Source organism: Carcharhinus amblyrhynchos, chromosome 4, assembly GCF_965287045.1.
Source record: "Carcharhinus amblyrhynchos chromosome 4, sCarAmb.v2.hapA, whole genome shotgun sequence".
Lineage (NCBI taxonomy): Eukaryota > Metazoa > Chordata > Chondrichthyes > Carcharhiniformes > Carcharhinidae > Carcharhinus > Carcharhinus amblyrhynchos.
In genome coordinates, this window is record NC_137327.1 from 27,076,927 (window position 1) to 27,102,185 (window position 25,259).

General features: G+C 40.2%; 1 protein-coding gene across 2 annotated transcripts in view; it reads right to left on the reverse strand.

Annotated features, from left to right (window-relative positions):
* Positions 1-25,259, reverse strand: part of banp (BTG3 associated nuclear protein) — a 182,467-nt gene that overhangs the window by 68,715 nt on the left and 88,493 nt on the right. Inside the window, exons 8-10 of one of the 2 annotated variants that reach the window (XM_080186883.1) lie at positions 23,831-23,998; positions 15,475-15,608; positions 5,832-5,894 (exon numbers count right to left, since the gene is read on the reverse strand). In XM_080186883.1, coding sequence (XP_080043009.1) covers positions 5,832-5,894; positions 15,475-15,608; positions 23,831-23,998 — 365 coding nt within the window. Of the gene's footprint in view, positions 1-5,831; positions 5,903-15,473; positions 15,609-23,830; positions 23,999-25,259 lie in introns of both variants that reach the window. The other variant, XM_080186882.1, reaches the window with a different exon arrangement.

Consider the following 25,259-nt stretch of genomic DNA (forward strand, 5'->3'; position numbering starts at 1 on the left):
GCATACCCACATCGCGAAAAACTGCAGCAGACGACGGTGCAGAGGGACCTCGGGGTCCTTGTGCATGAGTCGCAAAAACCCAGCCTGCAGGTGCAGCAGGTGGTCAGGAAGGCGAATGGGATGCTGACCTTCATAGCGAGGGGGATTGAATATAAAAGTAGGGAGGTCTTGCTGCAGCTGTATAGGGCATTGGTGAGGCCGCAGCTGGAGTACTGTGTGCAGTTTTGGTCGCCGCACTTACGCAAGGATATTTTGGCCTTGGAGGGAGTGCAGAGGAGGTTTAATAGGCTGATACCGGAGTTGAGGGGGTTGAGCTATGAGGAGAGGCTGAATAAACTAGGCTTGTACTCGTTAGAGTTTAGAAGAATGAGGGGAGATCTCATTGAGACATATAAGATGATGAATGGGATGGATAGGATAGAGGTGGAGAGACTCTTCCCGCTCAGAAAGGATAATAGGACTAGGGGGCACAGCCTCAAGATAAAGTGGGGGGGGCGGTTTAGAACGGAGTTGAGGAGGAACTTCTTCACTCAAAGGGTGGTGAATCTCTGGAATTCTCTGCCCATTGAAGTGGTGGAGGCTGCCTCGCTAAATATTTTTAAGACGCGGGTTGATGGGTTTTTGATAAGCGAGGGTATTAAGGGTTATGGGGAGAGGGCGGGAATGTGGAACTGAGCCACGACAGATCAGCCATGATCTTACTGAATGGCGGGGCAGGCTCGAAGAGCTAGATGGCCTACTCCTGCTCCTATTTCTTATGTTCTTATGTTCTTGTGTTCAATATGTGAATGGAATCCAGATCCAATGAATTTAAACAATGCATTTGCCACCTGACAAACTCACAACAAAGGCATCAGGTGATACTGAGCTGAGTCTTTTTTAAAGCTCGCATGAAAAACCAGACTTGGAAATAAAATATGAAAACAACAAAATTATATGTATCAATAAAATATTTGCTATAGAAATACTTCAGTTTGTATAAAATCCAGGGCCTAATGAGATAAAATTCAATTATCAAATTTGGCAAATAACCAGTCAAGTAGTTCTGGGAAAAAGCAATGAATAACAATTATTCATAGCTACGTGGTCAGACGGAGGACTTCCATCTAACTCAGCAGATCTGAGATTGATGGCAAACACCAACAATGTCAATTAAAAGCAAAATACTGCAGAAACTGGAAAACTGAAATAAAGCAGTCTCCTCTATTTGGGGAGATTACACGGAGACTGGGTGACTGCTTTGCGGAACACCTTTGTTCCTTCCTCAAGCATGATCCCAACCTTCCGATTGCTTGCTATTTCAACTTGGCATCTTGCTCCAATGCCCCTGCAGTGTCCAACGCAAACTGGGAGAATATACCTCATCTTGTGATTAGGCACATTACAGATTTCTGGACTCAACATTGTGTTCAACAACTTTAGACAGTAAGCTTAGCCCTCCATCTGACATTCCCATCCTTTGTAGTTTGTTGTTATTTTTCAGCTCCCTGGCCTGCCCACATGGCTACTTGACCTCTGCTGGTCAGCTGTTCCCATTAACACATTTGGCTATCTTACCTTTTGGCATTATTAGCTTCATCCCTTCATGGCATCATTCACATTCCCTTTTGTCGTATGTCCATGACATATTTGTCAATCCCTCCTTTGCCCTGACTGATCCCTGTTTATCTTCTGCCCCATCTCCTCTAACCCCTTTCTAACTATATAATTCTTTACATCCCTGGCCTTTTCAGGTCTACAGAACAGTCATTTAGACCTGAAACGTTAACTCCCTTTCTCTCCACAGACACTGCCGGACCGTTATCCAACATTTTCTGTCCATATTTCAACTTACTGTAAACAATACACTCAAAGAAATGACTTAAGAGCAGAATATTAGTACTTTGATATCTATTCTGCTAAACAGCACAAAATAATAAAACAGGGCAGAATTAATATAGGCCAATTTTGCATAATTCCTATTAATTACATGATTCAGGTGGCACAATAACAAAACACAATAACACAATATTGTCATTGTGTCTAGTTAAGGAGGAATATCGTTGTAGAACATAGAACATAGAACATTACAGCGCAGAACAGGCCCTTCGGCCCACGATGTTGCGCCGACCAGTTAAAAAGCAATGACCCTCTAACCTAAACCAAACCCTTTCCATCCATAAACCTATCCACAGATCTCTTAAATGCCCCCAAACTAGGCGCATTTACAACTGCAGCAGGCAGGGCATTCCAATCCCTCACCACCCTCTGGGTAAAGAACCTACCCCTGACATCCGTCCTATAACTACCACCCCTTAATTTAAAGCTATGCCCTCTCGTGCTAGCTTTCTCCATCCAAGGAAAAAGGCTATCACTGTCCACCCTATCTAAACCTCTAATCATCTTATATGTTTCAATAAGGTCCCCTCTTAGCCGCCTTCTTTCTAACGAAAACAACCTCAAATCCCTCAGTCTCTCCTCATAGGACCTCCCCTCCATACCAGGCAACATCCTGGTAAACCTCCTCTGCACCCTCTCCAAAGCCTCCACATCCTTCCTATAATGTGGGGACCAGAACTGCACACAATACTCCAAGTGCGGCCGCACCAGAGTCTTGTACAGTTGCAACATGGCGCTGCGGCTCCTAAATTCAATCCCCCTACCAATAAACGCCAAGACACCGTATGCCTTCCTAACAACCCTATCTACTTGATTCCCAACTTTCAGGGATCAATGTACACATACACCTAGATCCCTCTGTTCATCCACACTATTCAGAGTCCTACCGTTAGCCCTATACTCCACACATCTGTTATTCCTGCCAAAGTGAACTCCTCACACTTTTCCACATTAAACTCCATCCGCCACCTCTCAGCCCAGCTCTGCAACTTGTCCAAGTCTCCCTGTAAACCAAGACACCCTTCCTCACTATCTACCACACCTCCGACTTTGGTGTCATCAGCAAATTTACTAATCCACCCAACTATACCCTCATCCAGATCATTTATAAAAATTACAAACAGCAGTGGCCCCAAAACAGATCCCTGAGGCACACCACTCGTAACTGAACTCCATGACGAATACTTACCATCAACCACCACCCTCTGTCTCCTATCCGCCAGCCAATTCCTGATCCAATTACCTAAATCACCCTCAATCCCATACATCTGCATTTTCTGCAGAAGCCTTCCATGGTGAACCTTATCAAACGCCTTACTAAAGTCCATATATACCACGTCAACTGCCTTACCCCCATCCACCTCTTTGGTCACTTTCTCAAAAAACTCAATAAGGTTAGTAAGGCACGACCTACCCTCCACAAAACCATGCTGACTATCTCCAATCAATTCATTACTCTCCAAATAACTATAAATCCTATCCCTAATAATTTTCTCTAAAACCTTACCCACAACAGAAGTAAGACTCACCGGTCTATAATTCCCCAGGAAGTCTCTGTTCCCCTTCTTAAACAATGGGACAACATTCGCCATCCTCCCATCCTCCGGCACTATACCTGTGACCAATGACGACCTGAAGATCAGAGCCAGAGGCTCTGCAATCGCCTCTCTTGCCTCCTAGAGAATCCTAGGGTAAATCCCGTCCGGCCCAGGGGACTTATCTATTTTCAAACCCTCAAGAATATCTAGCACATCCTCCTTATCAACTGCAATACTGTCCAGCTTACAACCCTGTAACCCAGTGTTCTCCACAGCTACGTTTATGTCCCCCTGCGTGAACACCGAAGAGAAATATTGGTTCAATGCCTCTCCAATCTCTTCCGGCTCCACACACAAATTCCCACTGCTGTCTCTAACTGGCCCTAATCTTGCCCTAACCAACTTTCTGTTCTTAACATATCTATAGAACGCCTTAGGATTCTCCTTAATCCTATCAGCCAAAGTCTTCTCATGTCCTCTTTTAGCCCTTCTTAACTCACTCTTTAACTCCCTCCTAGCCAATCTAAAGCTTTCTAGTGCACTACCTGAGCCCTCAAGTCTCATCCGGACATAAGCCTCCTTTTTCTTTTTAACCAGCGAACCAACTTTCTTAGTGCACCACGGTTCCCTAGCTCTACCAATTCCTCCTTGCCTGACAGGGACATACATATCAAGGACTCGCAGTAGCTGCTCCTTGAAAAAACTCCACATTTCAGACGTTCCGAGACCCTGTAGTCTCCTAGTCCAACCTATGCTTCCTAATTCTCTCCTAATAGCCTCATAATTACCCTTCCCCCAGCTAAAACTACTGACCCGCGGTTCATGCCTATCCCTTTCCATCACTAAGGTGAATGTAACCGAATTGTGTTCACTATCACCAAAATGCACACCAACTTCCAAGTCTAACACCTGGTCTGGCTCATTTCCCAGCACCAAATCCAATAAAGCCTCACCTCTAGTTGGTCTATCAACATACTGAGTCAAAAAACCTTCCTGCACGCTTTGCACAAAAACTGACCCCTCTAATGAGCTAGAGCTATAGCTATTCCAATCGATATTAGTTGTATTACATACATTTATAATAATATGGCAATCTGAAATGCAATAGTGACTGCTGATAATGCACTGCAAGAATAAAGAGAAAAAGAAGTTACCTAATTGTGAATCAACATACACTAAAGCTGATATTAGGAGCCACTGTGAAATAGGAACAGCTGAGAACAGTCCCTAACAATACTAGTAATAAATTTCTGACTTGGACTTGGATCTTTCTTAAAAACAAAACTGGATGCTGGAAACTGAAACAAAAACAGAAAATGCTGGAAAAATGCAGCAGGTCCTACAGCAGGTCCAGCAGCATTGTGGAGAGAGAAAATAGAGTTAACATTTCAAGTCTGCTTAACTCTCCTTCAGAGCTAGAGAGGGGGAAAAATGTGTCAAAGCATATGCTGCAAAAGAATGGGTGCAGCAGCTGGAGCAGAGTAGAAGATCAGTGATTGGTGGGAGCTAGCAGAGATTGCAACAATGATGTGCAGGTCACGAGACAAAGGAAGCATTTCCAGCATTTTCTGTTTTTGTGTTCAATCTTCCTTAGATTATCTGCCCATCAGTAGTATTTTCAGGCAATCCTGAAGGATGTCTGAAAGGGTTAATAATCACATAAGTTTTAAAATCACATTTTCTGCAAGCTGTAAAACTCAGTCATACAGGGAAAGCTATGAAAAAAAATCACTGGTCTTGATTAAGGCAGACCCAGCTAAGAGTCCATGTAACTCCATTATAAAGGAAGCCTCAGTCTCACAGCATATGCACAAGACCTTCATTGAGTTATGTGCCATTGCGATTTGTCAGCGTCTCTTCTAACAAGGGACAATGGAACATGGGAGTTGATGTATCACTGGTTAAAAATAGTTAAGTAGAAAGAAATACATGCTTGGTGATATCACCATTAGGTAGATGTGCACAAGTTGTAACTGGACTATACCTCTTATTATGCAGGATATAAACCTAATCGACTCAAGTAGAAATAGATAACTTTTGTGCAAATGTACATCTTTGATTGATATGCGCTAAGTTCTTGTAACTGGATTTTAACTATAAATGTCGGTATAATTCCTGAATCAGGGCTCTTCCCGATGAAGCACTAGTTGGTGCATTGGGGCCAGCCCACACAGTAGCTCATAATGAAGGCCCTGTCTGAAACTCTGAAAGTCTTCATCTGGTTTTCTTGAGAGCCAGAGAGTGAAGTACATTATAGCTGAATAGCTGTATTTTCCTCCTTGACAATGTCATTATAAACAATTTCCATGAAATAAGTTTAGTGCATTTATCAGTGATATCAAGTTAGTCATGGATTCACTGGTGTTCATGAGGGATGGATCAGGAAATCAAAATGAAGTATTGTTTTAACTTTACCTCGCTATCCTGAGTAATTTGTACTTGTTCTCCCTGTGGTACCTGTGCGATATGCAGATGTCCCTGTACAGCCAGTAGACAGAAAAGGCATGGAGAAGGAAGAAAAAAAGTATTACTAACTGAAACAAATCCAAGGATTTAAAGGGCTTGCTTGCAAACAATTCAAATTAAAAGTTACATAGAATTTCCTACTATTTAACTTCATTGGTATATAGACAAAGTACATTGGTTATTACCAGTAAATAAAAACCTTGAGATATAGTTTTCACTAGGAAATTGCAGGCACGTGCTACTGATAAGCCCTTTTAACTTAACCATGGCTAACATTTACCTCAACAGATAAGCTTTCTGAGCTCCTCCCACACAATAGCAAAACATCCTTATTTCCTCCTGCTCAACAGCCAAGCTTCCTGACCTCCTCAAAGTTAACAGCCAAGCTTCCCAACTTCCTTTCATTTGATGGCAGATCCTCACCTCCTCCTGCTTAATGCCCCTCTCCTAAGCCCTTAGGAGAGAGAATTCAGGGTATGAGCCTCAAGCGAGAGAAGATCAGAAAGCTTGGCCATCAAGCAATGAGGATTGTAAGGGTTGCCACTGAATACGTGATGGCAAGGAGTAGCCACCGACAACTTGGAGGAGGCTAGGAAGCTTAGTCGTTGAGGGCTGATGGTTATGAAGGGCTGCCATCGAAAGGGTGGAAATCAGGAAGCTTGGCCATGGAGCGGGAGGAGGACAAGAAGGGCCACCATCAAGTGACAGGAAGCCAAGAAGCTTGATCACCAAGCAAGGAGGTTGGGAAGGGCCACCATCTACCAAGACGGAGTCAGAAAGGGCTACCATCATTTGGGAGGACTGATAGAAGGGCCACTGCTGAATGGTACAAGGCTAGTAAGCTTGGCTAAGGATTAGGAAGAGATCAGGATGGGCCTTCATCAAGCGGCAGGAGGTAAGGAAGCTCAGCCATTGAGCATGATACTGGCTAGGACTTTAGTGCTGGAATCCCTCAGGTTGACCAATCCTATCAGAGTGTTAATAAGTTTATATGCAGGAAACCACAATGGTACATACATCATTGTAAGAGGTCAACTTGTTCTGGATCACTGAGAAGAAAACCATGCTGTAAATTTCCCAGAGCTTTCTATATGCAAAAATATTTCCAGTTATGGCAGAAAGTTTATGTTTGATACAACAATCAGTAACATATTTATCATCACAATATACTCATTGTAAATTAAGGTCATATCACGTTCTTGGGACAATATGCTGTGGTGTCCAGTTAATGAACTGGTTCTGCTACAGCATGGGCAGTTTTCTTTAAGCTGCTCAAATCAGGCTATCATTTTTGACTTGAGTCAATCCAGTTGGCTTCAATTAGTACCGTTTCCAATTCTGGTCTTGACATCAAAGCTGTTGTTATTTAACTGGAATATTTAGACTTTTTCTTTAAATATTAACTCACTCAAGCAGCTAGATGTTAACTGGCTCCACTTGATTCAGCAGGGGAGTTTAAAGGTTGGGGATAGTAGTGAAAAAAGGGCTCAAAACAAACACCAGTTTCACAAAGCTACATCAATATCAGAGAAACATAAAAACATAAGAGTTACTGTACAAAAGGAGTCCGTTAGGTTATTACTGATGTCCATGCTGGGAAGAAAGAATGCCAATGTAATGCCACTTTCCAGCTCCTGATCTTACAGCACTTTAGGTTATGCCACTTCAAGTGCACAGCCAAATTTTCTTTAAACAAAAAGGAGATTTAATTGCTGCTTGTGGCAGTTTTCTCTATGCAAGTTGTTTTTTTTTACATTCTTTTCAGTGGACTGAATGTGTGGCCACACTGGTAACAGCAACTGCAACAGCAATGGTAACAGTGGCAATGAGAATGATGCACGCTGGGAATTTTAGCCATGTTGTGTTAAACACAGGACAGATCTGAGAAGGCTGCATAAAATCATGACCTGTCCTGTGAGATGTGACCTGACACTTCCTGTGTTGACCAAATAAGGAAAGCTGTTTGGACAAGTACTTGACATCCCACCAATGGTTCCGCATATGGTGATGCTTTGTAACTTACATGCTATAAACATTTGGGAATTGGCTATGAGTAATTCCATTGGCTACAACTGTAGTTGTGATCAGTTTCTGGAAACCATCAGCTGAGGACCAGAGAACTTTCTGGAAGAACGTGCAAAGTTTAGGACAAAAGAAGTACTTTGAATCTTTGTTCTCAGCAGAACCTCGAGAATCACATTCACAATGTGTGCCCTGAAGATCATCTTCAGAGAAGGACAAAGGAAGATCCATACCCAAGGCAAACCAGGCCAGTTTGCTCAAACAGGAGGTATTTGTTTTCAATCAAAACTTAAAGTCAAAAAAGTTAAAGTTAGAGTTAAAAGTTAAACTAGAGTTAAAAGGGTAAGAGTTAAATGAGGTAAAGTTAAGATTGAAGGTAAATGAATTACGTTGAGTGAGTTAATATCTGAAGAAAAGGTCTAAATATTCCTGTTAGATAACAACAGCATCGATGTCAAGACCAGCATTTATTTCCCAACTCTAGTTATTGTTGTGAAGGTGGTAACGAGGAACCTTCTGGGACCACTGCAGTCCCTATGATGTAGGAAGACTGGGAAGATAATGGCCCAATGGTATTATTGCCAGACTATTAATCCAGAAACTCAGCTAACATTCTGGGGACCCAGCAGAGGGTGGAATTTGAATGCAATAAAAAAAATCTGGAATTAAGAATCCATTGATGACCATGAAACCATCGTCAATTGTCAGAGAAACACATATGGTTCACTGATGTCCTTTAGGGAAGGAAATCTACAGTATTTACTTGGTCTGGCGTACATGTGATTCCAGAGCCACAGAAATGTTGCTGACTCTCAACTGCCCTCGGGCAACTAAGGATGAGCAATAAATGTTGGCCAGGCAGCCATGACCATGTCCCATGTAAGAATTAAAAAAAAACTCATAATGCTAGTAGGAGTTCCAGGATTTTGAAGCAGTGAAGCAACAGCGATATAATTCCAAGTCAGGATGGGATGTGGCTTGGAGGGGTACTTGCAAATGCTGGTGTTCTATTCAATCACTTTGCTCTGAGTAATCACATGTAGGCCATACCAGATAAGAACAGCAGATTTTCTTTCCTAAAAGAAATTAGTGAACCAGATTATTTTTTATGACAATTGACAATGATTTCACGTTGACTATTCCTGAGACTAACTTTTAATTCCAGATTTTATTGATTGAATTTAAATTCCAGCAGCTGCTGTAGTGTGATTTGAACCTGTTCCCCCAAGAATTTCCTATAATAAAATGGTGGCTGCATTTCAGAAAGTAGCTCACCAGCTGTGAAATGTTTTAAGACATCAAAGGCGCTGATTTCTTCTTTTAAAGAGGCTTCTATAGAGGACTAAGTGCAAGGAATTTGGTGAGAAAGAGAATCTTGTGTTGTAGGGGAAGAGGCATTTAAGAAAAGACAAGCAGCAATTGGAGAAAGGAAGCAGTAGATAGTGAGCATTGAGAATTGAGGTCATGAGGGAATTATTAAAATTTATTGTTTAAACATTGTAATAACTGGATTCTAAGAGAGGGAGTACGTTTTTTCCCCAAGGTTATGTATGTGCAGCTGAGAACTGTTGCTTGCAATGCGTCATGGGGTACCACATGTGTAGGAAGAATCTTCAGCTGATCAAGCTCAGCGTTGCTGCTGTCACTGCAGAGCATCAGGGAGCCTGAGGTTGCCCTAGATCATACATTCCAGAGGGTCACCACTCCACAGGAAGCAAGAGATCATGACAGGAGATGGATAGTCTCCCAAAAGAGCAGGAAAAGACAGAAAGCAAATAAGTTTTCAGACATGTGCCATTTCCAAACCTATACTCAAATGTGGAGAATGCTGAGAGTCAAAGAATACAGATCAAAAATGCAGACACACATTTCTACAACCATCATCATGAGTCCCATATGGTTTGTTGTCTCTGTGATACCTGGACATCACAGAGAAGGGGCAAAATATTCTGCAGGGGAAAGGGAATGAGTCAGAAGCTGCGCTACAGATCAGGACTGATGACGTAGAGAAGGCAAGATATTGCTATCTTTTGGTTAGACTTTCAGTAACTGGGAAAGAAGTTAAGAAGTAGGGCGTTGAATGTAGCAATCTCTGTATTACTCCCTGTGCCGCTTACTTTAAGGTAGATCCTTGAACGATGAGAGACAGAGAATACAATGAAACAAAAAATGGTGGGGGAAGATGAGCACATGATGCACATCAGGTACATTCTTCACATGAGAGCCAGGCCAATACAATAACTGAGAAGGGAAGTAAAGAGGAAAATATGACTGGTACAGTGAAAATATGAGTACAAAATGCAGTTAATATTAAAGGAAACTAAAAATTAACCTCTGGCATGTTTAAGTGGGGAGTAAGAGGTAGAGCGGGACCTATTAGGGTCAAAGAAGGTTGGACGCACTTTCCCAACCTGCTGCGCTGCTTGAGTAGTACAGCGGGTGAGAAGTATCAGCTGGGGGGGGGTTGTAGCAGGTTCATGACAGGCATCCAGCCAATTACGACTTTCCTGGCCTTTTTTTTATTTTAAATCAGCCTCACGCCAGAAAACAAGACTGATATTTAAATTAGCATTTCAATGTCACTAGCATGCCCGGAACAAACCATCTGGGAGAGGTTTCCACCAGCAGGGATTAAAGCTGGTTCCCAACCAGCAGGGACCAAGTGTGATGACCTTGCTGGTGGAGGCGGAGACCATTGAGGCTCCCCTGCAAAGTCATGAGCAGGGCAGTGCCCTTAGGTATCCTGGTACTGCCCACTGGCCACCGCGCCGATCAGTGAGGATGGACAGTGGATCGCTGTGTACTTCACTCTTTATTAGGGATTGGTGGGGTTAGGGAGACCGGGATAAGTTGCTTGATGCAGTTAGCTTGAATTCCACCTTGGTAGGGGAAGCGAAGCTGGAGATTCCCGGAATACAGGGAAGATTGGAAAGTAAGAGATCTAACACTCTAGTTCAAGAAAGCAAATAAGGATATTCCTTGTCGCTGATGGATTCTTCTGTCACTCCAACAAATGAATATTCATCAAATTAAAAGAAAAAAACTGGTTTACAGACCAAGTTGGTGATATGTCATGTCTGACATTAGGCCAAGTCTCAACTTACTTCGCCAATTGTAAATACTGCATATTAAGTCAGTGTTGTTGGGGTGGATGGAGGCTTTGCCTTTTGAATGGCACTCACTAGTCCTGAAGGCATTTGACACTGTCCTCCTCGTATGTTGAAATCATTCGATGACAGAGACTTCTATGTTTGAATATGTCCAAGGTCATTTTTTTACCCATGCATTGGGATGCTGCAAGACCGTAGGCTGATTTTTCAATTGTCTTTGATTACGAGTTTGGGGCACCCTGAGCAAGTTCCCATGCTCAGCTAGCGATAGAATATATGAGAATCCTTAATGCAGATCACATGACCAACACAATGAAATGGAGCTCTGATGAGCGTACTCTCAATGCCAGATATGCAGTACTTTGCAAGAACCTTAATGTTTGGGATTTTGCAATTAGACCTCAGATGGATAAAATGGAATGCTTTAGTTAATAAAAGTACAACACTGCAGATGCTGAACATCTGAAATAAAGGCAGAAAGTGCTGGACCTCAGGTCTGGCAGCATCAGTGAAGAGAAAAGGAGTTTCAAGTCTGTTTGACTCTCTTCAGAGCTCTGAAGAATCATATGGACTGGAATATTTCAAGTTGTTTTGTGTGATGCCAGTACCTTGCCCAAGATCTTGCACTAATGAAGAAGTGGTCTAAGAATCATGACCACCTGGTAGACTTTGATCATTGTTTTGAGATCAATTTAGCCTCTTTCCAAAGTCTGTGAGTGAGCCTGCTAAATTCTGAGCTTGTTTTTGTCAAGCGACGTTTGATTTCATCATTCAGCATAGTGTCATTGGAGAGGATACTCCCAAGATAGCAAAGTTCTGCCCTGGGCAGAGCAGTGTTGTTGTTGATAGGTCTCGGAGTACATGGCAAGGGGTAAGTTAATTCAAGATCTCTGTCTTCTTCAGACGCATTGTCAGGCCAAAGTACTTTGAGACTGCAAAGTGATGAACAAACAGCCATATGAGAGCAGTCATATGTGAACAAGAGTTAACTCAGTAGCTGTTCAGTAACCTTTGTGCAAGCCTTGAACCATTGCAAGCTGAAGAGATTGGCGTCTGTCCTGAATTAAATGTGCATTCCTGAGTCAAGATTTTTGAGTGCATACTGGAGCATGGCTGAGAAACAGAGCTAGGACCAATACAGTCTTGCTTGGTGCCATTAGTGACAGGAAAGGCATCTGATAATGCAACACATTGCTTCGTGCTATCATGAAATGAGAAAATGACACTCATCATCTCTTCAAGGCAGCCATTTTGTATAGAACCTTCCATAGGCTTTCCCAATTTATGCATCAAAAACCTTGGTCAGGTTGACGAACACCATGTCGAGGTACAGAACTGTTCCTGAGTTTGAATTGATGTAAAGATAATGTCTACTGTTCCCTACACACAAGCCACAATATGATTCTGGGTGCAGAATCATCCATGAGGTGACTGGCAATCCAATTAAGAATAACCCTTGCAAGAATTTTTCCTTCTGTTGAAAGAAGTGTTATTCCACGATGATTGCCACACATGTACTTGCTCCCTTTTCTATTTAAAGATGTGAGTTATGGCAGCATCCTTACAGTCTAGGGGCACCACACTTTGGTTACAGATTAGGCAGAAGAGGCTGATGAGCTTGCAAACCATGCAAGTCCTGCTGGACTTCAATATTGCAGGTGGAATGTCAACTCCTAGTGAAGGCTGCCTGTAAAAAAGCTGCTTTATGGTGTCCTTGACTTCTCCTTGAGAAGGATCAAGAGCAAGTTATTCCAGAGTGTGGTGCTGTGTAAGTGACAATGGTTTCATTGCAGCTATGGATTGTTGATTTAGGAGATTGCTAAAGTGCACCACCCAGAAAGAGAGAGAATCTCCTACCTATTTGTTAGGAGTTGATTGCCATCTGCAGAAAGTATGGGTGCCATGCCTTTGGTTTTGGGGCCACAGACTGATTGCAAGCCTTCATGTAGAGCACACAGGTCGTTTTCATCACCAGCTGCTTGAAGCACACCAGCCTCACTTTCCCAGCATTGGTTCTTCATTTCTCTTTATTTGGCCTGCATCATGTGTTTTGCATGACGTATTCTGGTTTTCGTTACTGTTGACTTCTTGTCAGTTACACAAGAAATGTAAGCATTGTGCACTTTATCTAGAAAATTACCCATGTCTTGGTCGTTCCTATTGAACCAGTCATAGTGCTTCCGTTTAACAAATTCTAGGATCTCAGGTGTCATGCTGGAAGTAACATCATTTAAATGTTTAGTCCTGACAAGCTGATAGTCAGAACCAGCATTCTGCACTTCAAGTGAAGTGGGTAGAGCACACATCCTTGAGATCACTCTGTCATCTGGTAACATAGTCCAACATGTGCCAATATTTGGATCTAGAGTGCATTCACATTATTTTCCGTTTGTCTGTTTGCTCGAATACTGCATTTGTGATTAGATCAAACATGCTGCACTTAGGGAGTAGGAATTGGCCACTGGGGTTTGCTCTCCCAATACATGGTGCCCAGGTATTCTTTTTCATGTATTACAATCTCCAAGAATAACGAGTCTTGGAATCTTTGCCTTGGTACAGTACTCTTACTGAGTCTTACTGAGATTAGTATAAAATGTTTCTTTGACTTTGATTGTATGTATCATTGTTGGAGCAGAAGCAATAATGAGTGCTGCATGCTGGTTAATGGCAATACTTCCAAAGAACGTATGAATGAATCATTGATCCCTGTAGGAAGTGAGTAAAGCTTGTGTGTCAGTCAAGCCCAAGCTTGACTGTCTATCCAGTAGCCTGCACCAGTTTTAAGTTGAGATTCCTCAGTGAGCTCTGTTCCATTTCAGGAAGCTATGTTGATGTTGCCCCTGCCCAGCGTTTTGGCCACGAGGGCTGTTCTATTCTCTGGTCTCATATTGTTGTCTAGCAGTGTTCTGACATTCCATGACCAAGTTTTATGCAAAGAATTACAAGATCAAGGATCAGCCTCAACAGTCACAAAGCAGTTTTGCCATTCAATTAGAAATGGCGTGCAAGTTGACTCATTTCCTACGAGGATCAGCTCATGATTCTTCATTGAAGTCTTGTCAGTAACCAGCATGCAACAATCATAGGTATCTATGCTCCAACAATGACATACATAGCTGAGAGGTCAAAGAAGCTTTCTTGATTACCTCAGCAAGATAGCCACAAAAGTACCCCATCAGGACAAACTCACTATACTTAGTGGTTTCAGCGCCAAAATGAGCACAGACTGTAATACATGTAATACCTGTAATAATATACATGAGCTGTTCGACATTCTGATCTCATATTGTTGTCTAGAAGTGTTTTGACATTCTATGACCTGAGATTCATACATTGACTGGTAGTCTTGTTCTTTATACTTTGACCGCTGAAGTGGATGACCAACCAGCAATGATAACCTGGCAGGTGCAGGGATAGTACGCTGTATTTAGGGTTCCTTTTCTTCTCTTTAGCTGGATTATAACTAGACTTTAACATTAATGGTAGGTAAGGTTTTAGAAACAATAATCAGGGAAAAAATTAACAGTCACATGGAGTGGTTTGAGTTAATTAAGGACAGCCCACATGGATTTGTAAAAGGCAGGTCATTTTCAACGAATCTAAGTGAAATTTTTGTAGAAGTAATGGAGAAGATTGATGAATTAATGTAGTGGATGTCACTGTATAGATTTTAAGAAAGCTGTCAACAAAATACTACATATAAACTGATTAACAAAATTGAAGCTCATAAAATAGGAAGGCCATTATCGGCTTGGATAGGAATGGGTTGTGGTAAATGCTTGTTTTTCAGACTGGAAGATGGTTGACAGTGATGTTCCCCATGGGGAAGTACCAGGATCATTGTTTTTATACAAGTATAAATGTCTTGGACATAATGCAGCAAAAGTTTCAAAATTAACCAGTCATACCAAATTTGGAAGTGTGGCAGAGTGAGTATGATACCATTCAACTGCAACTGGATATAAAAAGATTAGCAGAATGCGCAACAAGTGGCAGACAAAATTTAATGCGAAAAGAAGTGTACAAGATTTTTGGGCAACAAAAACATGCAGAATGCAAGGAAGAACTATTTTACACAGTGACAATGAACTGGAACTCTGTCTACAAGGTGGTGCATGCAAAGATTTCAAAAGTAAATTGGATAGGTACTTGAGGGAAATAAACTGGCAGGGCTATGGGGGTACAACAGGAGAATGGGATTTACTGGATCACTATACCAAAAATCAACATGGACTCAAATGTTCAAAATGCCACAATGACTTTATGATATAAGCTCTATGTTATTGTGAGCACAGGTAAATTCTTCAATCTCACATTTGTCAGCAGGAAATCTGAATTCAAAGGGAGCATGAACTAAACGTAAGGCTACAACACTGGAACATCAATCTCTGATTGAAGGATTGCTGGAACCTTCCTTATGATTTATAAATTTTCCTGAGGTATATCTTGAAAATACTCACTACTTGTTGAACTTGTCCATCCTCTCCTATGCGATGAATATGAACTTGCTGAGCATTTGCCAATGCATAATGGAGTGTTTGTGCCTGATTTTGCTGTAAATCCCCAGATGATGACACTGATCCTTGCATTCCCCCTTCAACAAAGAGAAGCACAAATAAAAATGCATGTAAGGAAAGTGTTCAGATCTATTGTGGATTAAATCAAAAGTATTTAATGTTATTATATCAGATCAAATTTATTTTGTTTATATCCCTAACATTTTGTCTTTTGCAAATTTTCAAATACAAATACTCCTCTACTTTATCCATGATTTTCCTAAATTACCTTCTCCAGCATAAAAATGGGCACGTGTCACAAAAACAAAAAGTACTGGAAAAGCTCAGCAGGTCTGACAGCATCTATGGAAAGAGAATACAGCTAACATTTCGTGTCTATATGACCTTTCACCAGACTCTTATAAATACTGTCAGGCCTGCTGAGAGTTTCCAGCATTTTCTGTTTTTTGTTTCAGATTCCAGCACCTGCAGTATTATCCCATGTCCCAGCCAAATCTACTCTGAACCCAATGCTAACAGGTGTATGAGAACTATTCATGGGTGACCATCATCTATTTTCTGTCCCTTGGTGAGAAACTATTTGACCACTCACGAGACCTTAAACGTTATCATTCCTCAAAAGGTGACAAATAAAAATCCTGTTCCCATAAACACTGAAATTTAAATCCATTATCATTTCCTCTAAATAACTTATTTCCCTATAAATTAGAAATATACATGCTTTTCGTAACATGATCTGCCGATCTATTCCATTTATAAATATTGTTGGCTCCTGGTTACATGCGAGGTTACTCACTTTGTGGAAAGAATAGCAAAACAGAATATTTTTTAAAAAGACATGGAACTTGCAAGTATGGCTGATCAAAAGGAATCAGATGTACACATACACGGAATGGTAATGACCTGAAACTCATTATCTATGAGGGTGATAGAAGTAGCGATGACTGTTATTTCAAAAGAAAATTGGATAGGTACTTGATAAAAAATAAATTTGACAGAGTCAAGAATTATCGTGGCGATGACAAAATGGAATTGAGACCACAATCATGGCAGAGCAGGCTCGAGGAAAGAATGGCCTACTCCAGATCCTGAGTACTGTGTTCCTATGAATGCAGTAAGAAAGGATGCAGGTACAATAAGCAATTAGGAAGGCAAATTACATGTTGGCCTTTATTGCAAGGGGTTTGGAGTACAGTGACAAGGGAAGTCATGCTCCAACTTTGCAGGGCTTTGGTGAGACCATACCCTGAGCACCGTACTGAGTTTTGGTCTTCACATTTACGAAAGGCTTTATTTGACTTGGATGTGGTACAGTGAAGGCTCATTAGAATGAGGGGTTCAGAAAATTTGGCCTGTACTCTAAGAATGAATGGTGATCTCATTAAAACATTCAAGATTCTGTAGGTCCTTAGCACAGAAGACACAGAAATTGTTTTCCCTGGCTGGGGAACCTAGAACATGGGAGACCAATATCAAGACAAGAGGTTGCCTGTTTAGGACTGAGATGAGGCTTCACTCATGGGGTTTGGAATCTTTAGAATTCTCGATACCAAAGGTTGTGGATGCACCATTGTTGGATATATTAAGGCTGCAATAGACAGATATTTTGATTCTGCATGGAACCAAGAGATATGGGAGTGAACAAGGAGGTGGAGTTCAGGAAAAAGATCAACTATTACCGTATTATTTGGTTGGGCAGGCTTGACAGGCCTTGTGATCTTTTCCTTTCTATTTCTTTGCTGTTTATCAAATTCATGATCTATTGCCACCCCGCCGTCAATTTAATTTTTACTTCTTCCCTCTTAATTGCAGAGTATTTTATTGTAGCTATAAAAGATGACTAACACTTTGCATGTTGGTTAACATATTGCACAACACAAGCAAATTTTGCTCATGTTTTATCTTCTTAACCTTTATGTTTTCTCTATATCTTTATTTAAACCTCACTGATGCCACAATATTCGGTCCACACTCTAAATTCCACTCTCTAGTTACAAGCTTCGTTGTGAGAATAAATCAGTCATTTCACAACATTAACAAATTACCACCTATTTCGACTTACGTTACAGCATCTGACTTTACCCATGTCAGCTCATCTGTTGCTGAACTCCTCAATCTTGCCTTCATTACTTCCAGTTTTGGCTAGTTTAAGGTTGCCCTCAATAAACTTGATGTTATCCAAAACTCTGCTGCATTTGTCTTAACTTGCACCATCCTGTTCACCTTTTGCCCCGTGCTTGTGACCTAAGTCAGGCGCGATAGCTCATCAGTTGGCATGCTTACGCAAGGGCATTTACAATGGCCACTTAATTACTTATACTTCCACAAATACGCTGCAATGCCTGAATAGCAACATTCAACACTTGTTAATGTTTAAAAGCTGTAAAGTTAAGATTCCAAGATTTTTCCAATCTCCCATTATTTTACATCTTGTTTCTGCAAGAGGTCCCTTACTCTTTTCTACCAGCCTCCAGATTTCATTTTGTCAAACCTAAAATTCAAGCAGTTTATAAAGCAATTTTTCTGGATTACTTCATCATCAGCTTTTTAATGTTGGCTTTTCTATTTTTCCAATCCGCCTCTTGCCAATTATATGAAACCTATTAAAAACATTTGTATTTTTTATTTAGCTTATTTGTAATATATTTATTTAATTGCACTTCGAATATAAAGTAAAGGCATCTAATATTTAATTAAATGCAAATGCCAAAATATCAGCTCATAGGTCATAGACAATTGTGGAAGCAATGGGATAAGCTTATACATCATATGTCATACATCAGCCTTGTTAAATTGCCCATCTACTGCAAGGAAATTTCAGGAATGATCCTCAATGTTAATTGAGTGATCCTCAATATAACTGATCTTGACTAGTGATAGGGCACAATGTTTGTAGTTGACAGCAGCTCCAAAGAAGGATGTAAGAACTGGCCTTTAGAAGGATACCTTCCATACTATTTTCCCAGGCTCCAGCTGAACTTAGCCGGAGGGGGTGATTTTACCATCATGCCCTGCCGGCCAATGGCTGGGTCAAGACTGTAAGATTGCCAGGAAATTGAGAAATCAGGTTCATATTCAATTTCTTGCCTCTCACGATCTTACCAGCACTGGATATCTGGCAAGATCAGCTTTGTCCCGAAAAGGGTACAAGTCTGATCTCAATATTTAATTCATATTTAAATGCAATTTAAATATTATTAGTAAGCATGGGATACTATTGTCTGGGCTCACTTGTCTCTGTGGCCTCGCTGGCTAAGATTCTCTCTGGCACAGAAACCTACTCATGTGCAATTGCACCCTCTGCTGCTGCCAGTGATTTTTGGGTGATTTGGGCCCACCCAAATCCACCTGTTGGTGGATTTCACATTTTGCCTCATTTTGCAGACTAAGTTAGAAATTCTGATGTTACTAGGTTGATTTTTAAGTTGCTCAAAATAGTGGTGCGATTTTCTCCTGAGTACTGTGTTCATATTCGTTTGGCACTTAGAATTTTTTTGGTAAGGTCACCTACTACATTTCAAATCAATGCAGAAATAGAAAACAGGAAAAATACAACTTTAAAAATTAACTTTTTTCTTCTGCCAACTAAAGTTAATCTTCACTTAAGGTTGATCCTTTTTCTAATTTTACTCCCACTCTACCTCGGTCTTTCTAATAGATAATCACGTCACAATTATTGCTACCTAGCTCTGCCTCACATTTGAACCATGCTTCTACTTTTTTCTAATTCCGTTTCATACCCTCATGCATCTGCCTGCATTTCATATTTCCAAGACAAGTAAGGATCCACTTGATTGTATCAAATAATTGTTGTAGTTCACAAAGATGACCATTACTGTAGTGTTAAGGGTTAATAAAAGTTATGCTAATGAGCTAGTGATATACATCGTTATGTAACAGTGACATTGACAGTCATGTGCTTGATACTCTGTAGAACTACCAACAGACAAAATAAATACCTGCTCAGCGCAATCACAAACAGGTAATTGATGCCAGCCTTGCTTGCCAGCAACACGCATATCCCAAGAATTATTTTTAAAAATCTAAGATCAACACCAAAGCATCAATAGACAGATTCTGTACCTTAAAATCAACCTAGTAACATCTGAATTCTAATTCTTACCATCTCCACCCAGGTCGTTAACAATTAAATAGTAATTCAAAAATAATTGGAAGAACTATGCTACAAAAATTTGCATTTTTAAACAAAAACAAATTATTAAAAAAAGCATACAAGCACTATTATCTCAATACTGATTGTTCGTTAAGACTTGATATAAATCCAGTTTGTCCCCTAATATCACCCAAGAGTTCCCCTATTCGGGATCTTGAGGGTTCATTCATTTTTCCATCAAGTATGCCACAGCCATTTGAAATTCATTTTGATTTCTCCTCAGTTTTGTAGCTACTTTCAAAATTTCCTTCAACATTTCACAACTGAAGATTTCTCAGATGAAACTTGGGCTTTAGTGAATTTGTGCAGTAATAATTCCCCTTGTTCCTAATGGCCTTTATGCTCCAAGACCTGGCTTTGGACTGCTTTCACCAATATGTTGCCTTTCACTATCAGGGTTACTCTAGATTTCTTCCCTCTAGTTCCAAGCTAGGCAAATCTTCCAGTCTCTTTTCACCTCAAGCTCTGCCTTCAAACTCAGCATAACCCCCTAGCTACATTCAGCACAGTAAAAGATAATAGTTTCTTTACTTCAGGTGCAGGCCTGGCCAATATTCATCCCTTTATTCAAACTGACCTAGTTAGGACTTTCCTACAACTCCAGACATCATTGAGAAAAGCAACATCTCACCCTTTGTTCAGACACAAAGACAACCACTGCTTCCTACATCAACCACTGATGTCATCAGTGTGAAGACAAGAATGGCAGTGGTTCCCACTAGTGTGAAAAAGATGCCAGAGGTTTACCATCATGTGTTCCTAGAGTGAACACCTCCAGACCACCTGACTTATTAATAGTGACTGACTTGATGACTATTGTTCATGTTGAATTTGTTTTGGGAACATTTAGAGTAAGGCGGGGAGGGGATTTTATGTATTTGTCTTTGTTTCTATTGGCTCATTGTGGAGCTCTTCTGTAGTAACATGCAAACAAACTTGATGTCATAAGATGTTAGAGCGGGGAACAGAGAGAAGCAGCAGCCATGGAAGTGATCACAGACCACTCTGAAAGAACCGAAAAGCCTGTTGCTGCAGAAGGCTCAGGAATGTTCTATTTTCTGGGAGAAAGCCGAGAGATACAAGAAAGGAGCTGCAGTGCTGAAGAAAACAGCTGCATAACTGGAAGAAATCCTGGAAAATATTACATTTCCAAAGAAATTTACAAACAGATGAAAACCAAAAATATTGAATGTTAAGCAAAGGTAGAAGTTCTCACTAAAGAACATGAGTTCTTTCAAAAACAATTGGCAGAAGTGCAAGTTCAGAGAAATTATACTCTGCCAAGGAAAGATTGATGAGCTTTCACGTATGAATGACAACTTTGTTAAGGAAAGGTGAGAACTGATGAGAACACTAAAGTGTCACTCACAGGAGGCTGAACACTTAAAGGAATTGAAATGCTTACTTAAATGATGAACTTCTGTAAAAAATTCAATGAAAATAGGCCTTCAATTAAAACTTGCTGAACTTCAAGCATCAGACACCTCTAGTATATATTGTGGGAAATACAAGAAGGAATAGCTAATTAATCAGAACATTTGCTTGAATATGGAATTAATACCCAAAGTTGACAAAACTGTTGAAATCCAATCCAACGTGAACAACATGATGGATAAGATATATGGTAGGGAAGAGCAAATCCAAAGAAGAGATTCAACCCAGAGAAGGAGAATCCTAAGAAATTGAGGATCTAACAAATGACCTGAAAGGATCTAAACAGCAGTCAGTGACCAGGCAAGAAACAGTCCGAACAGAACTGAATACCCACAAGAAGTTGTCAAACTTTTTTTTTTAATGAACTCCACAGATAATCCTGAAACAATGACAACTCAACTTACCAGCATAGTTACCAAGCTGAATGAAAAGAGTCAGGAGTTCCAAAAACAAGTAAAAAAAATGCAGTACTTAAAAAACTAGCTAAAATTGTGAAATAGGTCTGAATTAAGGTTCCATTGTTGAAACCTGAACATCCACGTATAACAAGATGATGCACAGGACGAAAGAAGCATCAAGGAAGCAACAAGCACTGATGAAAGCAACCACCAAACCAACAAACTGTGGTTCACCATGAAGCAACAGAAAAGGTGAAAGCTTACCCAAATGTCAGTCCAAACTTCAAGCCAGCAAAAGAACCAGGAGCAATAGAGCCGCCTTCTCCTCCCAATAGAACGTCGAACCAGATATGGTAATATTATAAGGGCTATAGACCTCCTGAACCCACAAATTCAAGGATTTGAAGAGGGAAATGGAGTGCTAATAACACTATATAGTGATAAAATAGTAAAGCAATAATGTGGTAACAGCAATGTAAATACATGAGATTAAAAACAATTCAAGACATGAAGTAAACTAGTGTAATTTCATATATATTGGTTAATGTCTTAGAGGGAGATGTAGTGTAAGGGTCTGGCACATACAAGGTTAATGTAGGACTGAGTATAGTACTGCCTACACAATAATCTAAGAAGGCATATGACCCAGACCTAGGGCCAATATGGTGTTAAGCAGAGATGAGCAAAAACCTAGATATGGAGATAGCTCCTTGCCTCTACCTTTTACTGTATATAGTTACAAGTAGTGAATGAACACTTGCTGTCAGAAGATTATGAAGGCTTCTTTAAGAGACACTGTTCTCCCAATAAATTTCACCTGCCACTGTGGGTTGTTAAAATTTCTGCTCAGCTTTACTCAAGGGTTTTATCCTCATTAAAATTCCAAGAAAAAAAAAGATTGCCGTATGTGAAAATCTTCAAAGGCCATTTTTGTTAATGCTTTATTTACAAAAACCAATAAAGTGTGTCTGGGAGCAGAAATATTTGACTGTTTTTTTTTAATTAGATCATCATTATCTAAATAATTTCCTAAACACTAGCAGAAAACAGATCTTTGCATTCACACTTTGTAAAGACAACTAGGCCACCAGCAAGTGATCAAAGTTCCTTACTGAGTGTCTCTATTTCTATGAGCTGTAGCCAAGCAGTTTTTATGAAAGATTTTTTTCACTAGTCGGGTAAGCATGCATAAAAGTCATTGTTTCAAGAAATATATAATGTGACTCATAATATACCACTGCAGTCCAATTATTTTGCAGAAATAAAATAATGGGCTCAAACCCTTGGAGCAAGACTAAATCTATGAACCCCTCTCCCCCAACCCCTGCAACTGAGAAGTTGTGATATCACCAACTGAGCTAAATATGAACTTAAGTAATGTTGGTGATTCAGAAACATGTGGATTTCAATAGCTCGGGGTTGAACAGAACACAGACTTTTGCATCATCTGTTTCAGTCTGAATATTTAGGTAAGGGATGGAATTGGAGACAATGTATGAAATTTTGGCAAGATCCAAATGAGATAGCTATACTCTTCCCAAAGTTCAAATAGGGAAATTTCTGACATACCCATGTTCAGATAGAATTTCTTATAACTTAAAAATAGTTGAAAGTTTAGTGTTGTGGATGGAAAATGAGAATGTTGTAAACTGATATGTAAATGAGAAAGAGATCAAAGATGGAAGCCTTGTGTTCCATATCTGATTTTAAAGTACAGCAGGTGAAGATGAGCTAGAGATGAGCTGATTCGATTACGACAAATAAGAACAACAATCAGTGGAAGAGGGGTCCAGAGGAGATGGACTAGGATGAAAGAAAGAAAAAGAGCACAGAGACTGCCCATATTGAAGTACACAAAGATAATAAGAATGACTGCCAACTATGTTGCTGGTTGTGACTAAAGCAGTGCTATGGATAGAGTGGAAACCAAACTGAAGCATTTTAAAGGAATAAAAGGTGACGTGTGAGTTAGGTGGCAATGATATGTTCAACTCTATCTTTTTATCCTAATTTAATAAATGCTATTTCAAACTCATTGTAGCTCAATTTATATAGTATAATTTATATGGAATAAAGTCAACAATGCAACACAAGAAAACTTACCTTTTGCCCATTTTTGCAAGGTGCAAAATACGTAACTAATATAAATAAGTAAAAATTGACTAAATAATTGCTTTTTTGGATTAACACATATATTCTGCTTAAGTATATTTTAAAAATTCAAAAATTAAACACTTAATTAGGATATGTGACATCTCTTTCTTTGATACGTTTGTGTGTTATATTTAGGTACCTGCTCCACTCATAACAGAAGATGAGGGTGTCCTTCGGGCAAAACCTTTTACTGCCAAGCTTTGACCACGCTGCTTTCTACGCCATGCTGTTCGACATTTAGAATCTATGCTCTGTTTAATTCTGTACCAATCCGATTCAGTGATTCCAAATTTGTGGAAAAGGTGACCTGCAATTATTAAAAGCCTGTTGAAAAATGTAATTCTGTACGAGATGCATATGATTACTGATCAGTTTGTATAAAACATATCACTGTATAGGATCATCCACCCCAGTGGAACCAAATTATATGGCAAAGTCCTAAACTAGTGCACAAGTTCAGGTAGATCTCACCCAACTTACCTCTCAAACCCCTCCAAGTCCTACTTCAAATTTCGCTGAATGACATGGGCCTGAAAATCCAGTGTGAGTGCACAAAACAGGCAGTGACTTCTGTTCCTGGCCCTACCAGAATATCAAAGATGAAGGCACTGTCTAAAAATTTTCACATCTTCAGTAATGGGCAGTTGCACCAGTCTGGTCGCATTTTTGATGCCTGTTTAAACCAGGAGGGAAGAAAGAGTGGTGGAAACATGATACATGACACTGGCATGCCACATGGGTTCCAGCAGCTCCAAAGTGTTTTATTGAACTTTTGCTCAATCAATCCTCTTACAGATTGCACTGGCAGTGGCAGTGTTCATGGCATCAAGGCCAGGTATGTTTCAGATTTGAATACAAAGATGTTCCAAACCCTCAGAGTGAAGCTATTAGCAACCAAAGAGCCCAGCAAAAATTACACCAAGATCATCAATTTTTGTTTTCACAGAAAAATATGAATAGAATTGCAAAGTGTGACCACTAAACACCTGCAAATAGTCAGGAAATTAACACTAACTACATCATCAACTAACAACAGCTCAAGTGTGAGGTATTGCACTTTGGAAGGACAAATCAAGGTAGAACATACATAGTAAATGGTAGGACACTGAAGAGTGTAGCAGAACAGAGGGATCTGGGAATAGATACATAATTCCCTAAAAGTGGCGTCACAGGTAGATAGGGTCGTAAAGAGTGCTTTTGGAACATTGGCCTTTATAAATCAAAGTATTGAGTATAAAGAGTTGGAATGTTATGGTGAGGTTGTATAAGACATTGGTGAGGCTGAATTTAGAGTATTGTGTACAGATTTGGTCACCTAATTACAGGAAGGATATTAATAAGGTTGAAAGAGTACAGAGAAGGTTTACAAGGACGTTGCCAGGACTTGAGAAACTGAGTTACAGAGAAAGGTGGAATAGGTTAGGACTTTATTCCCTGGAGCATAGAAGAATGAGGGAGATTTGATAGGGGTGTATAAAATTATGATGGGTATAGATTGAATGAATGCAAGCAGGCTTTTTCCACTAGGGGACAAAAAAAACTAGGGCATGGGTTAAGGGTGAAGGGGG